Source organism: Gavialis gangeticus, unplaced genomic scaffold (assembly GCF_001723915.1).
Source record: "Gavialis gangeticus isolate Ggan-Ray unplaced genomic scaffold, GavGan_comp1, whole genome shotgun sequence".
Classification (NCBI taxonomy): Eukaryota; Metazoa; Chordata; order Crocodylia; family Gavialidae; genus Gavialis; species Gavialis gangeticus.
The window spans coordinates 101776967-101792092 of NW_017729022.1; the positions used below are offsets into that span (position 1 = coordinate 101776967).

Genomic DNA, 15126 nt, shown 5'->3' on the forward strand with positions numbered 1-15126 from the left:
AGTGTGGTTTCTAAAAATGCTTAAAGCCATAACACAATGTGGTTTCATTTGAAACACATGGAAGATCATGAATATCATCCTTCCTGGAAAAATATTTTGATGATTTTTTTCAGATTTTTTTTCCTATCAGATAACTCTTCAAATGTAAAAGCAAATGGCAGAAAGCAAGACTTAAAATGCCTCAGCTTAACCAGTATGCCAAAACACTACCAAAACCCAGTCCATGTTATACCACCCACACATTCAGGCAAAAACTTGTTCAGTGAATTATCTGGATTTGCTTTTATAAATAGTCTGTATACACAATGAGTGGAAAAACTTTCTAGGAGTTATCATTATCTAATTTGCAAGTGTTGAAAATGAGAGTCCCTCCTTACAAACATTAGTCAGGTGAGTCTTTTTGGTTATGTGAATTCAGGATAGGGGTCTTAATTTGAACAGATATTCGTTCAAGTGATTGAAATAAGAAGTAGTGCAATTGCAATGCTGAAAAAGATAGAACAAAATGTAAAACAAAAATCTGAATGTAGCAGGGGAGTCAGCGATACAGCCTAGGAATCAGAACTTCCTAGACCTTAAGTGCAGGAGGCTCAACAGGTGCATCCCCACAAGCACACACATGCAGGGAACGTGTTTCCTGTGGGACAAATATTTGTCCCCAGGCATACCCCTGCATGTACGCTCTATCGTGCGACAAAGGGACTCAAGTGGGAAAGGTGAGGATGGGGCCAGCCAGCAGCCTTACCTGGTGTGCTGAGAGCCTCTCAGGGCAGCAGCAGCTCCAAGCCAGCCATTTAGAGCCTGGCCAGCAGTCAGAGCATGACTCTGGCTGGCCAGGCTCTGGTTTCTGGCCGTGCATGCTTCTGCCACATGCTCTTTCATGTTATTTTTAGCAGTGGTTGTTTTTGATGCCAGAATCTCCCAGTGTCAAAAAAACTCTGCCACACTGCAACTTAGCAGCACAGCACATGGGTACATATGCACCGCAGGCAGTTTGATGTGCCCCAAGCGAGAGAGGAACAGTGAAAAAAATCCCTGGTCATACCCAGTTCACTCTCCCTTTCAGCATCCATTTTGTGCCACAGTGACCCAGGATACTGGGCAAGATAGACCTGTGGTCTGACCCAATTAATGGCAGTTGTTATGTTCTTATGTACTTCCTAGGATTAGCCTTCATTACATATTACAGGAACATAGATAAATATTAACATATAATTTGAATATACATCATATGGCTTTGTGAGTGTTTAAACTATACATACCATATCTCATACAAATAATGACCATATCCATGTGATAAGTTACATTTATCATGATTTATCATGCATTCTTAAGCACTTCAGCAGCATCTTGTGTCATATTCTTTTCCCCCAGGATTTCTTTTAACAGTTCAAACCTCTGAGCAGTTTCAATTACCTGCCATTTATTTTTAATCAACTTAGCACAAAATATTTTTCCCCAAAATGAGATTTCTTTCCAAAATTACATTAGCCCAAGGCCATGGATCCCTAGAACAATTCAGTTCTTCAACACTAACAGTTTTAGGGTGAAAAATTATAAGTCTACCTTTGTAGACTATGCCCATGTGAATTTCTGTATTATAGAGTAAAATTAATTCCCCAGTGTCTTGGACATTATGGAGTTACTCGTGCAAAGGGTATTTAAGGGGCTGCCAAATCTGAACAGTAGCATTTTTACCCACTGTGCTATAGATGAGAACATAAAGTGCAAGACAGACGTGAATTGGCTTAAGAATATGTGCATGGCTGTATGTGTATCTGTGTTGCATATATGCACAGATCTATCATTTATAGTTATCTTGCAAAGTATATTTTGGCAGGTGCTAACATAAGTGTTCATTTTAATAACTATATACACTTTGGGTAGGTTTAAAATTGTCTATGATTTCTCTATGTGCGCAGTGTGCATTAGCTTACTTCATGCCAAATATCTTCAGTCTTAGTTAACTATGAGAATGGCAAAAATTGCACAAGTGATTTGATTAGTTTTTAAAAAGTCTTTCCTTGGGCAGTAATTATTAGTTGTCTGTTATTTAGAAGAAGTAGTTCAGTTTCATTTACTTAACAGAAATAATTGAATCTTCTGATCCAGTAAAGTAGCTCACTTTGGATTCAGCTGGTTTTTAATTTAAAACCTATAGAATAAAAGACGTGTAATCTCACTAGTGGGGATTGCTTTACTTTAACGCAGTTCATAAACCACAGAGTGAAACAGCAATCCCCAAGAGTGGTTTTCTCTTTATTTTTTTGCATTTACTTAAAAGTTTAATTTTATGAGAGACAGCTGATTTTAAGTTTAAAGTGCTTTTGTGTTTGCATTAACAAAAGAACTTGCAACTTCATCTGTAATCTGGTTGCCAGTCTCAGAGAGCAGCAACTGCAAGATGATTTGAAGATGTAAACACAGTTGGGTACTATGATGAGCCCCGTGGCAGTATTCCAAGGCAAACACAAATAGATAACTAGTTTGGAGCAGATCTGCTTGGAATAGATCCTCAGCTGGTCAAAATGATCATAGTTCCATTCATTTTTGCTTCCCTAGTTCACAAGACCTTTCATGTTCCCTACAGCTGCTTAATTAGCTCCACAGTAAACGTCTTGTGTCTACATGTGTGGCCCTATTAGGCAGCAGGGTAGTACTTGTAAATACAAGTACTATGCTGCTGCGGAGTTTTTTCATGTGCAGCAGCACACATGTAGACTCTGACATGGCTGGCTGGGGCATGAGGGTGCTTCATTGCTGGGCTACTTGCTGGCTAGCCCCACACTGTAACACCCTTGTGCCTCAGCCAGCTGCTGTGCAGCATGTTGAGCCTGGTGGGAGCAGACCCAGGCTGGCAAGCTGATCTCCCCCCAAGACTCCTTGCCAGCTGGGGCTGCACCACCCTGGCTCAATGTGCTGTGGTCCTGGATGCATGTGGAAATGATGCACCTGGAAGTAATAAACTCCAGTGCAATACATACTAGAATTTATTGCTCTGCATTCATTTCACATGTAGATGTGCCCAGTGGGCACATATACACATGCGTTAACTGCAGAGTAGACTAATTAGCTGTGGAGTAAAGTGTCATCATCTACAAGTGCAATGGTATTAGGCTGCAGTAAACTGAATAATGCTGAAGTAAGATAGCACTTTCAGAGACAGTGCTATCTTACTGCAGAATAATTTATTGCAATTAAGCACAGATGTAGATGCTTATCCTGGGCATAAATTGCACTCACTCAGCCAGCCAGGGGCCAGACTCCTGTCTGCTGCCTAGTCTTACAGCTCCACACTTTCAGCACCTTTGTGCCCCAACCAGCCCCTCCATCACTTGAAGCTGCCACCTGGAGCCTGGGCTGAGCGACCCTGGCTTAAATTGCTCCTCCCTGGCTCAAATTGCTGCTGTCCCAGGCACATGTGTAGATGCTGCACCTAGGAGTAGTTAACTCTGGCTCAAACTGTTCCAGAGTGTAAGGCTTCAAATTAATTGCACATGTAGACACACCCAGTATATTGCATTTCTTTTCGTTCCACAACTTGTTTGGAATGAAGAATACATTACTTCACCCCTTCTTTTGAAGCAACAGTGTATATTTTTCTTTTTTATATGATGCATCATATAATTATTTTTAAAATCTGTTTGTTATCTTCTTAAAAAAAAATCATACAATCATACAATAATAGGTCTGGCAGGGATCTCAGGTGATCAGCTAGTCCAAGCCCCTGCTCAAGGCAGAATCATCCTTGTGCTTGAAAGCTTCCAAGGACAGAGATTCCACAGCTTCTGTAGGTATTCCCAGCCATATCAAGAAAATAATCAGAAGTTTTATTGCAACAGACTAAGAGACAAGATTCCTACCTGCATCTGTAAGCTCCATTGAAGTCAGTGGAGCTGAGTGACATGCTGCAGCCAAAGATCTGGCATGTCTCTCCTTTTTTTCAAAAGGTTTTGCCAGAATCTCCAGGCAGCTGAGTGAACATCCTTGTATACTTTATAACAAGACTGAGTATCTCAAACTGTAAGCTCAGGTACTGACAGTTTTATCATAGCAACCAATTTTCACTGCCATGGTTAAGGGTAAAATTAAGATTTCAGAGCATTATTAACCAAATTGTTTTTAGTTCACTTCAGGTGGAAACTTGGCACACAGGGTATCAGAATACAAGCTTTTTTATAGCGAGAAATAAGTTCAGCTGTTGCTTAATTGTAAATGATAAAAATAATATACTTTATACAGATAAGTGTATTCTATTAATTTACTGGTTTTGGAATCATTTATGCTCATTTAACTCAAACCAGCTTTCAGTTATCTAAAAAAAAAAAAAATTGGCAGACAGTTAGTCCATATGGTCTAATTACTCCTGGTATTTTGAAAGAGAAATGTAAACCTGGTGAGATATTAAACTGAAAAGTGGCTTCTGTGAGGGCCTTTTAAGGGATTTATGTGGCATCTCCCATATATCCCTAAATAGTATGGTCTTTTTCATCTAAAATAATCTGTGCAATGGCTGGACTGTGGAATTTTCTCAAGAGCCTGGTGCATTGCAGACACAGACACTGCTCTGTATTTAAGGAAATATTCCCTCTCTATATATGTGGGTGATGTTCTGCTCTGTGCAGAGTGCCAGTAGAAGACCTATGAATGGCTTAGGTAGGATGAATTTCATCTCAGTAAATGTTCCATGGAGGCCCTTAAGAATGAGGTCAAAGAACTATGGATAATCCTATGCCATAAAACATCCATATATGGGAAAAGCCATTTCTTCTCCAGGTGACTGTTTGTTTGACAGTAAAGAGAAACTTCACAGGGGTCCATGTGTGGATGAATCTTCACCTTCAGATTGACTTTCAATTTATTTCTTTTTTATGTAACTTGTCCAGTGGTCTGAGACTGTGTGAGAATAGTACCAGTCAATCCCCAGGCATCTTGCTCCTGTTTTTACTGTGTCACCTATCAGCATGTGAAAGAGTGAGTGAATATGAACTAAACTGCTTTACAATGTGTAATCTGGTGGATCTAAGTGTACTGTTAACTTTTATATTGAGGGTAACAGTATTAAGGTAAGAAACTGGGGGATTAATTATTAAAAATTCAGGAGCTACACTGCTTGGACTCGATGACGTCCACTAGACCATGCCAAGTTGAACACTGAATTTCTCGGCTTTCTTGAGCTATTATTTTAGTTCAGTTTTAAAGTTAGGTGATTTTTTTTTTCTTTCTGTTGGCTGGGAGATTATCATTTGGCTTCCAGCAGAATGAAATAATCTACTTCCATTTGGTCCTGTCTTGTTTTAAATTCAGCATTTTATAATTTTTCTTTTCACCTGTTATCTTCCTTTTCTTCTTCTGGTGATCAAATAGATTTCATTTTATTTTCCATTGTTTTATAACAGATTAATGTTTAGAAATGATCAATTCATATTAGTCACAGCTTTCTCTGTCTTATTTCCAGTCAGAGATGTATGAAACCCTTGACTAAACAAAGGGTGAATGATTTCATGTGTAACTGGAAATGGAAAAAATAATTACTGACAAAAGGACCTATTCTGCATTCCATAGTCTTTTTCTGCTGAAAACAGAATTTAGTTTCACTGAAACTTGCAAGTGACACACCTGGTTACAGAGCAGAAATTTCAAAATCAATGGAGAAAAGATACTTTTGTGGTTAAGCATTGGACTGATACTCAGGGGATCTAAATTAAATAAACTGCTTTGTAAGTGACTTGCTCTATGACATCAAGCAAGTCACTTAATAGTTTGTACCATGGTTCCTTCTCTGCTAAGCTTTTGGATTCTGGGATAGCTTGTGGCAAAGTCCTATAGGCCAATCCGACTTTGTGTGAAAAAAGCATTTATTATTTGAAAAGTCCTGTTTTTTAACGTCATTCAGTATTCTGTTGTTTTGGAATTATGAGTGACAGTAACTAAAGGTATCTACCCTCTTTTGTGCAGTGAATTATTCTGCATGACTTTATTATGTCTCCTTTGTACGTCTGTTAACAAATGTAAACAAACCTATTCTTTGTAGTTTTTCTTATGGGGAAGTTTTTCATGCCTGTAATCCTTCTCATCACCACCATCTGAGCCACGCCTGTATCTTTTCCTTAAACCCCATTCAAGTTTGTGAAATATAAGAAAATGACTTCTATAGAAACCAATAAACAAACGCTTTCCTGTCAATGATCCTTAACCCAAAAGAACAGATAGCTTGTTTAACGTTCATTCTCTTTCAGGACAAATGTGAAAAGATAAGTGGTATCTCAAGAGAATATTTTGGATTTCCTTTTAAACATGCATGTGGAACAACCAAAAACATCAAAAGATGGGAGATTCTGAATCCCTTTGCAGCCTTCCCTGGGAAGAGAATAAAAAGTGGAGTTGGACAAGAGCAACAGAACTCATGCCTAAGCTTGAGAGACTTATTTGCCAAGAAGAGAACTAGACAGAGATGGCTAAAATACAACTAATGTAAATGTGGGGAGTGCTAGAACGCATCTAAAGGCTATGCATGCCAGGCAAGCAAGAAAAATATTTGGTGATGTTCATGGGGAAGTGGGGGGTAAATATGGAGTAACAAGAGAAAACTAAGAAATGGAAAATTTAGGCTAACTAACAGGCAAGATTTCCGTACTGCAAGGTGTACTGGGCTAGAAATATTCTCCTGAGCCTCTTGGTCATAGAAGTGGAACCTGATTTAGTTCCTGTATGAACACTGGCTAATACCAATTTATCTCCTTTAAGCCCCACGTCTCTATTTGAATCATAGAAAAATGGCAATATTATGCAGGTGATCACTCTAATTTATGCTTGATTATGATCCTTTTAACTACCCAGAGAAAATAGATCATTTGTTTGCTTGAAAGAGAGACAAAAAATGCCTTTCAGTCAGAGAATCAGAAGGGAAACTGCATAAGTGGCTGGACGTGATGACCTGGGCATTATTTTCATGGTGCTTCTGTTTCTAGTGAGGCAAACTCAGACTATTTATTACTCATTCATTTCTTTAATAGTATTCTACAGTCATAGAAAAGACCAATATTACCAATATAGCTCTGCAGACATTAGGCCAGGTCCCACAACTCTTATGCAGAGGGGTAGTCCCTTTGAAGTCCATATGAGTCATTAAGTAATAGCATCAGGATTTTACAGTGGTATAAAATGTGAAGTTCTTACAGTGTACCAGGGTTCCAGAAGTTAAGGGATAATGCACTCATGAGAGAGCTGACAACTTGCATTTTTACATGACCTGGAATGATCACTGTGGTTTATGTTTAGCTACTAAGCATGTAGAGCGGTAGGAATGGGTCTTTTAAGTTAAGCAACTATATTAAATTAAAAATAACGAAGAATCACATTTCACCCATTCAGAGCTTATTGCAGAAGATTGCATGCATGTTGTTTGGTTTCCCTGATCTGGTTCCCTTTTTGTCTATTCTTTATCCATTGGTACATCTGCTAAGCAATTTGAGATGTATGTCAGGGTGTGAACATGAACCCTCAATTTTCACATAAATTATAGGTCAGATCTATATCATGTATCACAGTGCTAGTACAGTAAATTACATGTCAGACTAAATTCTACTCTATTTAAATGACAAAAGAACAGAAAACTTGGATTGCACTCTTCCTATTTCTAATAGTGACTGGATAAAAGCAATAGTGGTAAATAATAAAGTCAATAATATGTTTGACCACTTTTTAATGCCACTGTTGTTGTAACAGAAATACACACTTCAAAGAAAACTAAAGTGCTAATGATCACTAAGAAGGTCATTTATAGGAGGGTAAATTGGTTCAATTAGAATTTATTAGAATGTTACTATAGGAATACAGAAAGATGTTAAAGGGTTAACGTGTGAGAGATTACATTGTAGTCAGTGTTCTGTTAAAGTTTGAATTAATTTTTCCCATGGGTTTTTCACATTCTAATTTTCAACTAAATGAGACATCTGTTTCAGAAAAGGAAAATTTGCTATGGTTGTCATAGCAACTATCATTCTGTAAGAAAATTATTCCAATGGTTACTTTAGAACAGAAAGAAAGAAATTCAGTGCATAAAGCAGCATCCAATTCCTAGCACAAATTCTGATAATTCAGCCTTTTTTGGCTGTAAGATTATTTGGCATGTCAAACTTGTTCATGTATTTTTAACATAAGGTTAATTGTTCTGTAAACAAATTCACTTGCAGTATATTTTTCTCCCTAGAGCCTTAAATGTAGTCAATTGTTTTTCTATCATAATAATAATAATAGCATTGAATTTCAATTGGATTTGAGAGGCACACACTCTTCATTCCAAAAAGGCAACACCTAAGTCAAAATACATGGATAATCATAGACACTTAATGGCCTATGTATTTAATTTTCAGCTGCATCTTTTTTGCACCTTTTTGTTTTTTAGGATTAAGAGATTTTTCTCTCTAAACATAGCATTTATTTTACATTTTGTAATGTGAACTAATTTGTAAAGAGATTATACTTTGACTGAGCAAAGGGGTTCCAGAAGCTCAGTGCCAGGTGTTAAATCTGTAACTTTCCTTTCTAGTTCTGTGATGGATGGAAATAGTAGAAGTTGTTGTCTTTGCATGATTTCCAGGCCGCAGAATTGCTAGTATGTACTGGGGGGATGTTTTTCCTGTACAGAAAACTTTGATGGCTCTTTTGCAATAAAATTTCTCAAGAAGGAACTTGAAGATTTATAAAATTCCTTGGTGTTTGTAAAAATGTTTTTACTTTTGTGTGTGTTGGGCATTGAAGTGTATGATTTAAAAAATAATAATAATATACAAAAACTAGCATTATGCATTGAATCTGTTCTCCAGCTTTAGATTTTAACCAGAACCATTCCAGACATTTCTGTCATTCTTCAGATTGTCACAAAGAACCGCATAAGGGGAAATCATAAAAGTTCTAACATTTCCTGTTCACAAAAGAACAGCTCCAGCATGCATAACTCACCAAACCTTAACACAAGTGGGTATGCGCTGCAGTTACAAAGGGAGAGAGGGAAGGAGGAAAGTGTTCCTTGTCTTAATAAGCAGATCATGCCTATTCACAAAGTGAAACACATTTGCAAGTGTATGTATACATTGGTCCTAGTAGAGGCAAATATTGATTTCCCCCCCCCCCCAGCTGTAGGTGTGATTTATAACCTGTCAAGTTCTTTGACAGTCAAGGTTATTTCTTGTTTTATCTTGTATCTTTAAAATAACTATCATTTCTATATTGATTTTGATCTTTTTCTTTTTGACAAATGCTGATCTGTTTCACTTCTATTTGTTTCTCAAAGAACTGAGCAGCTGTGTTCCACTTTTCTGCCGGGTTTTAGGACCATGATCAAGGGAGAAGAGCTAGGGAACATAGGGAAAGAGGAGCTAATCTCATGCCCATTACAATCAGTGGAAAGAGTCCTATCGACTCCCAAAGGATTAGTTAGAGCCAAGAATAGAGTGGACGGAAATGTATCAATTTGCCACAAATTGAAAGCCAAACTGCAGTTTGTCACATTTGTACTTTTTTCATATTTGTATTGTGCCCATGTTTTTGCAAGTGAAAATTTACTTGTAAAAAACTGGTTTGGGCCTGTAACTGAATGAAGTGGTGACAAAATCAAATTTACCAGTCTTTTTAACATTTCATTTGCAGGGTTAAACAAAGGAGGGTGGCTACATTCACATTTTAGTCTTTGGACTTTTGTTTTTTTTAAAGCATCAGGCCAAACTTCTATAAACTGTCAGTGGCACTTATAATGACCTCCATTGTTGTAATATCTAAGCATCTCACAATCTTTCAGGTGTTTATCTTCACAGAGCCCTCTTGAGGTACAGAATTATTTTTATTCCCATTTTAATAGGTCATGAATCAAGGCACTGAAAAACTGATAGGATACTTTTTCACCTAGTGGATACCCAGTTGCAGCTTGCCACCAACTCAGTTACATGACTGAAGTGTAGAAGTGGTTCTCTTAACCCCTCCCCCCAGGGTGCATATAAGTACCAGCAATAGGATCATCCTCCAGCGACATACAGATATCTAATATTCTGATAATGGAGGCACTTGCATGTCCAGTGGACATAATAGAATTGCTTCTATACTTAGGGCAGGTAACTCTGTCACATGCTACACTTTGGTCATTTAGGATGTGAAATTAGAATTCTGCCGTAAGCACCAAGGACACATTGGAAGTCTGTGGAAGAGCAGAGGATTCGACTTGAGGCTCAAAGTAGGTGAGAATCCCCCCTCCCTTCCCTTCTGTGCTCAGAAAAATGTCCTTCCCTCACCTGTGCCTGCTGCCACTGCTTTCCCCACTGTCCAGGCAGTGGGGGAAGATTCAGAGACTCCTGACTGCTCCAGCTGGGATGTGCCAGGGCTGAACTCAGCTGGGAAAGCAGCAGCACCAGCAGTGCCTCCCTGTACCTGTTCTCAGAGGGGCAGACAGGGTGGGGAATCCCACGCCCCCACCCATGGCCATTGCCATTCTTACTGTACCAGTTGAGCCCAGCCTCCACACACCCTAGCTGGAGCAGGAAGGAGCAGTTCTGAATCTTCCCCTCCCTCTAGGACAGCAGGAAAACAGCAGTGATGAGCAAGGGAAAGGGAGGGGAGGGGACGTGACTAAGCATGGGGGGAAGGAAGATTCTTACCTGCTTTGGGGATTGCAAATTGTCCCCGGGAGCTCCTTCACCATGGTCTGCCCATAGGAGCAGATGGGGAGTGCAGGGCTGCTGCTTCTGCACCCTTCCCTCTGCTATATCTTGGATTCACCGGTGGTTGAGATAGACTTAGACAAGCTTTCAAATGCAATGAAGAAGAAGGCACTGCATTTGACAGCTTGTCTAAGCCTATCCCTAGCATGTAGTTGGTCCAATAAAAGACATCACCCACAACAATCTTTGCCTCTAGTAGTGGGAGGATAAGAAACCATAGGCCTCAAAGACGCATGGTACTTCTCATAGGGAGAGTTTGTGGTGAAATAGATTTCACCATAAAGTTCTGATTTGAAATTCACCATTTACCTTGGCAGGTTTTTTTTTTCACCTCAACTGGTTATCCAACTGATCCTTTTCCATGTCAGCAAGTCTCATAATGAGTCCCTGCTCTTGTTAACCTTAATCTTGCTCTCACCTTTACGCTTCCAAATGGGAATGGACTGAGCCAAAAGTGATTTATTCCCATTTCCAACACCAGCAGTAATAATCTCCATTTCGATTTCCATTCAGAAACCTGTAAGTGAGCCATGGGAACATGTTATGGATAACTTTGAGATGGGCTTATAGCCCTCTTCAGTCATTTAGATTTAGAGAAACTGGGTTTCTGTGGTCTCTGGAAGGAAGGAAAACAGTTCTAAGAAGCTCTTCCTGCCTGAGATACGGTTCTGAGACTAAAGTTTGCCTTCCCCTGCAAGTTAGCCTTTGCTTCTTAATTTCTTAATATGTAATGTGCTTTCAGTTTATTTTTAATATACACATCTAACAGCATTCGAAAAGCAAACATCAAAAATGCATCCTTACAAAGATTGCAGACATGTTAATTTCTAAAATGCTAGTCAAGCATCAGGAAGGGAAGGGGATAAATGAAAGCTTCACAGAAATAATGTTCTTTTGTCTTTACCATATATGATGCAAAGAGTAGTTCAGAGACTTTATTTAAAAGAAATCTCGCTTTTTTGATGCAGCCAGGGAGTGTAAAGCTTTCTTCAACAAAGTAACATCTCAAAGGGAACACTGGTTGATGTGTATGTATTTATAAACACTAAGGATGCAATTATCATAAACCTTATTAAATCACAGCAGCCCATTTACTGTTATCCATATATGGATATGGCCAGAATACCAGTCAATCCAACTCCCCCCACCTCCCAAATAAGATGAAACCTTGCCCCAAAAAACTGAAGCCAAACGTTCATTTTATAACTTAGAACATCACCATAATTTTCCACTGTGATATCACTACCATGAAATACAGCTTTTTACTCGATTGGATTGTAATATACAAATGAATTATATTCTTCTTGGCTGTGCTATAGTCCCACCATTCAACAATGTGCTGTTCCATAAATAACAAAAATGTTTAAGAATATCTAAAATCTCATCTCATAACAGATCTTGAATATGTAAAGTCTTATTTAAAAAGCAATTAGCATAATGGAGAACTGAATAAAATTGTACACATTTAATTTAATGCACATTTTTGCTCTGATGTGATGCTTCCAATATTAAACAATATAAAACAGGATCTGTACATGTGCTGGCCTATACCAGGTCAGGTCCGAGTGGGACTACAGCAGTAATATTTATGTACATGCATCTCGTTTCATGTACAGAAACGGTACTCAAGCTCCTGTAGTAGCAACCTGTCTATCTAATTAGAGGAATCCAGCAATTATTTCACTATATGCTGCCTATTTAAGCCAATAAGAAGCTTGTTGATTTTCCACACACATTAAATAATGATGACTGTGTGTAGAAATGGTTTCATTGTACATAGGGGAAAGAAACTTGTTTCTTCAAATTCCATAGTAGTAGAGAATCAATCTCCATTTTTAATTAAATAACCAATACATATGAGTAGCACTGAAGACATTCTCCTCCTCTTTTGGCAGGCAACCTTGGTTTTATGGCTGGGGCTTTAATCTTCCACGAGGCCAAGCACTATTAGAGAAATGGAACCTTATTCCAGATGGAATAGATATTCTTATAACACATGGACCACCTCTTGGTAAGAAAACATTAGCACTTTTACCTACATATTTCAGATAATGATACAGTAACTGTGTGCTATCCACAGATGTCAAATGCAAAACTGCCAGTGATTTCAGTGGGGCAGGGTTTCTCATTTCACTTTTTGCTATCACTATTACAGAAGCTGTGATATAGAATCCTAGGGTTGGAAGGGCCTTAAGGGGTCATCTAGTTCAGTGCTCTCTTTATAATTTATTAACTTGATTTCTACTCTTAATCTCACTGATTGCTGGATGTTTGTACTTCCACGTTATAGACCGACTCTTGCCTGCCACATCTTGATCTAATTTTTATTATCGGTCGGGCGGTGTTATCAACAATACGACTAGATTTGTATCTGTGTGACAACCTCTATTCTAGCTCCCTCAGGCAATGCCCAAGACTTAATCATCAACGGAATCCATTGTATATGGTTGATCAACTCTCTTTATTATTAACTTTTCTTTTTATTTATCATCTTTATTTGAAAGACCGATGAGCATCCGCAGCTCCCTTCTTCTCACAGTTTCTATTTCTGTACCTTTATTCATCCGAGTGATCAACACATCACCCTACTTCTTCAGGGACTCCAGACTCTCATCTGGACGTGTCCTCTCTCTTGGGCAGAACCATCTGCTGGGACTTTTCCGTCTTGGACTCCTTCTTTTGAACCCATGCTCTGTTCTCTCTCTCTTTGCATGCCGCTCCTTTTCTTCCATTCCCTAGACTTTATTTATAGCTAGTCCCTCTTCACAGCTATCCACAGATGTCAAAAGCAAAGCTGCCAGTGATTTCAGTGGGGCAGGGTTTCTCATTTCACTATTTGCAATCACTACGACAGAAGTTGTGATATAGAATCCTAGGGTTGGAAGGGCCTTAAGGGGTCATCTAGTTCAGTGCCCTGTACAAATGCAGGATACTCTGATCTTAACCATCCAAGACAGATGCTTCTTTAGGCTATTCCCAAAAACTTCCAATGAAGGAGATTCCTTAATGTCCCTTGGGAGGAGTAAAATAGTTTATCTTAATGTATGTGATAAAGAAACAATGACTGATTCACCTATGCCTCACTTCAGTTTCACACAAAGGTCAGTTGGAGGGATGAAATGATGAATTAGGCCCACTATGCCTTTGCAGTTAGAGGTCTGATTCTACATGTCTTGTGCATCCAAAGGTTTAACTGAAATAAATCAGCTCCTCATCTCCTTTCTAGGCTCTAAGTATTACTCCTCTTATTTTTTTCTTTTCTATTTTTTGGTTTATGGGTTTTGTTCCCCTCCACCATATATCCAGGGCTGAACACTTTCTCTTTCAACATGTGTCACCTCTTCCTCTTCACACACACACGGCTACAGTCATGCTATCCATTCTTTGGAGAGGTCTGGTGACTTACCTATCAGTGATACAGTACAATTGCCTGGACAGACCATCAAGAAACAGTCCCACTTTCTTTTTTTGCTTAAGTATAGAAATATGAATGACAGCAAACATACTGGAATATGGGTGTAGCTATTATAAGTCAGAATGATATGATTTTAGAATATTTGAAAAATTTTGAATGCCACATTTCCATCTGATGGACCATGAAGTAAATCCATGCTGTGTCAGTTCCACAGAATGTCCCTGTATCCAGTGCTTATCATTCAATTGTCAACATATATCTGAATATTTGCTGTCTTTCTTTTTTTTATCATCATCCATCCTCCAGAGATTTTAGAAATATTGCTAAATTTCTTTTTCTGTTTCCCCCCCCCATATTGATGTATATATAGACAGCTTATATTTAGTACTGAATACATTGCAACTTTTTACGATCTGGATTGTAATATTCATGTACTTGAAATGTTACCCACCCTATACAGATACTTTAAAAGACACCACAAAGGAAATGGGGTGTCTTCTTACTCTTTTGCCTGGCTTTGTGTGAGGCCATAGTGTAAGGGAAGAAAGAAGTGGGGAGATGTTTGGAACAAATTCACCTTTTGGGTCGTTTTTTCTTGCATGGTTGTCCAAATTCTACCATCCATTTTTCTCTTATACCCCCCACTTTGCTTCAGCCAAGCAAACAAGTCAGACTACTCCACTGGTGTTATATAATCAACCAAATTTAAAACTGCCAAAGTGGTCTAGGAGAACAAATCCCTTTTCATGGAATTTGTGCTCCCATCTCATGTGCTTCTGAAAAATCCTATGGTAAGAGTCATTCTTTTTCTTCATTATTTGTATTGTGAAAGGGCCAGCAGCTTCAGTCTAGGATTGGCTAGGCATTGTGCCAGCTCCTGCTGGTGGGAGGGGGGGAGGGGAGGTGAGTCCCACTGCCCTGTGCTGTGTGGGGAGGAGTCTCTGTCATGAGCCTTCAGAAGCCCTGTGGCCTCTGCAGTAGCTGGTGTGTGGGGGCCTT

The 15126-nt window shown here is 38.8% G+C and overlaps 1 protein-coding gene across 5 annotated transcripts in view; it reads left to right on the forward strand.

The window, feature by feature from the left end:
- The window catches only part of MPPED1 (metallophosphoesterase domain containing 1), a 104738-nt gene that overhangs the window by 61130 nt on the left and 28482 nt on the right, over positions 1-15126 (forward strand). For all 5 annotated transcript variants that reach the window (XR_002096961.1, XM_019515741.1, XM_019515740.1 and 2 more), the window contains one exon: positions 12608-12723. Coding sequence is in view for 4 of the 5 variants with exons in the window: in XM_019515741.1 (XP_019371286.1) it covers positions 12608-12723 (116 nt within the window). In the remaining variant the exon portion in view is untranslated. The remainder of the gene's footprint in view (positions 1-12607; positions 12724-15126) is intronic.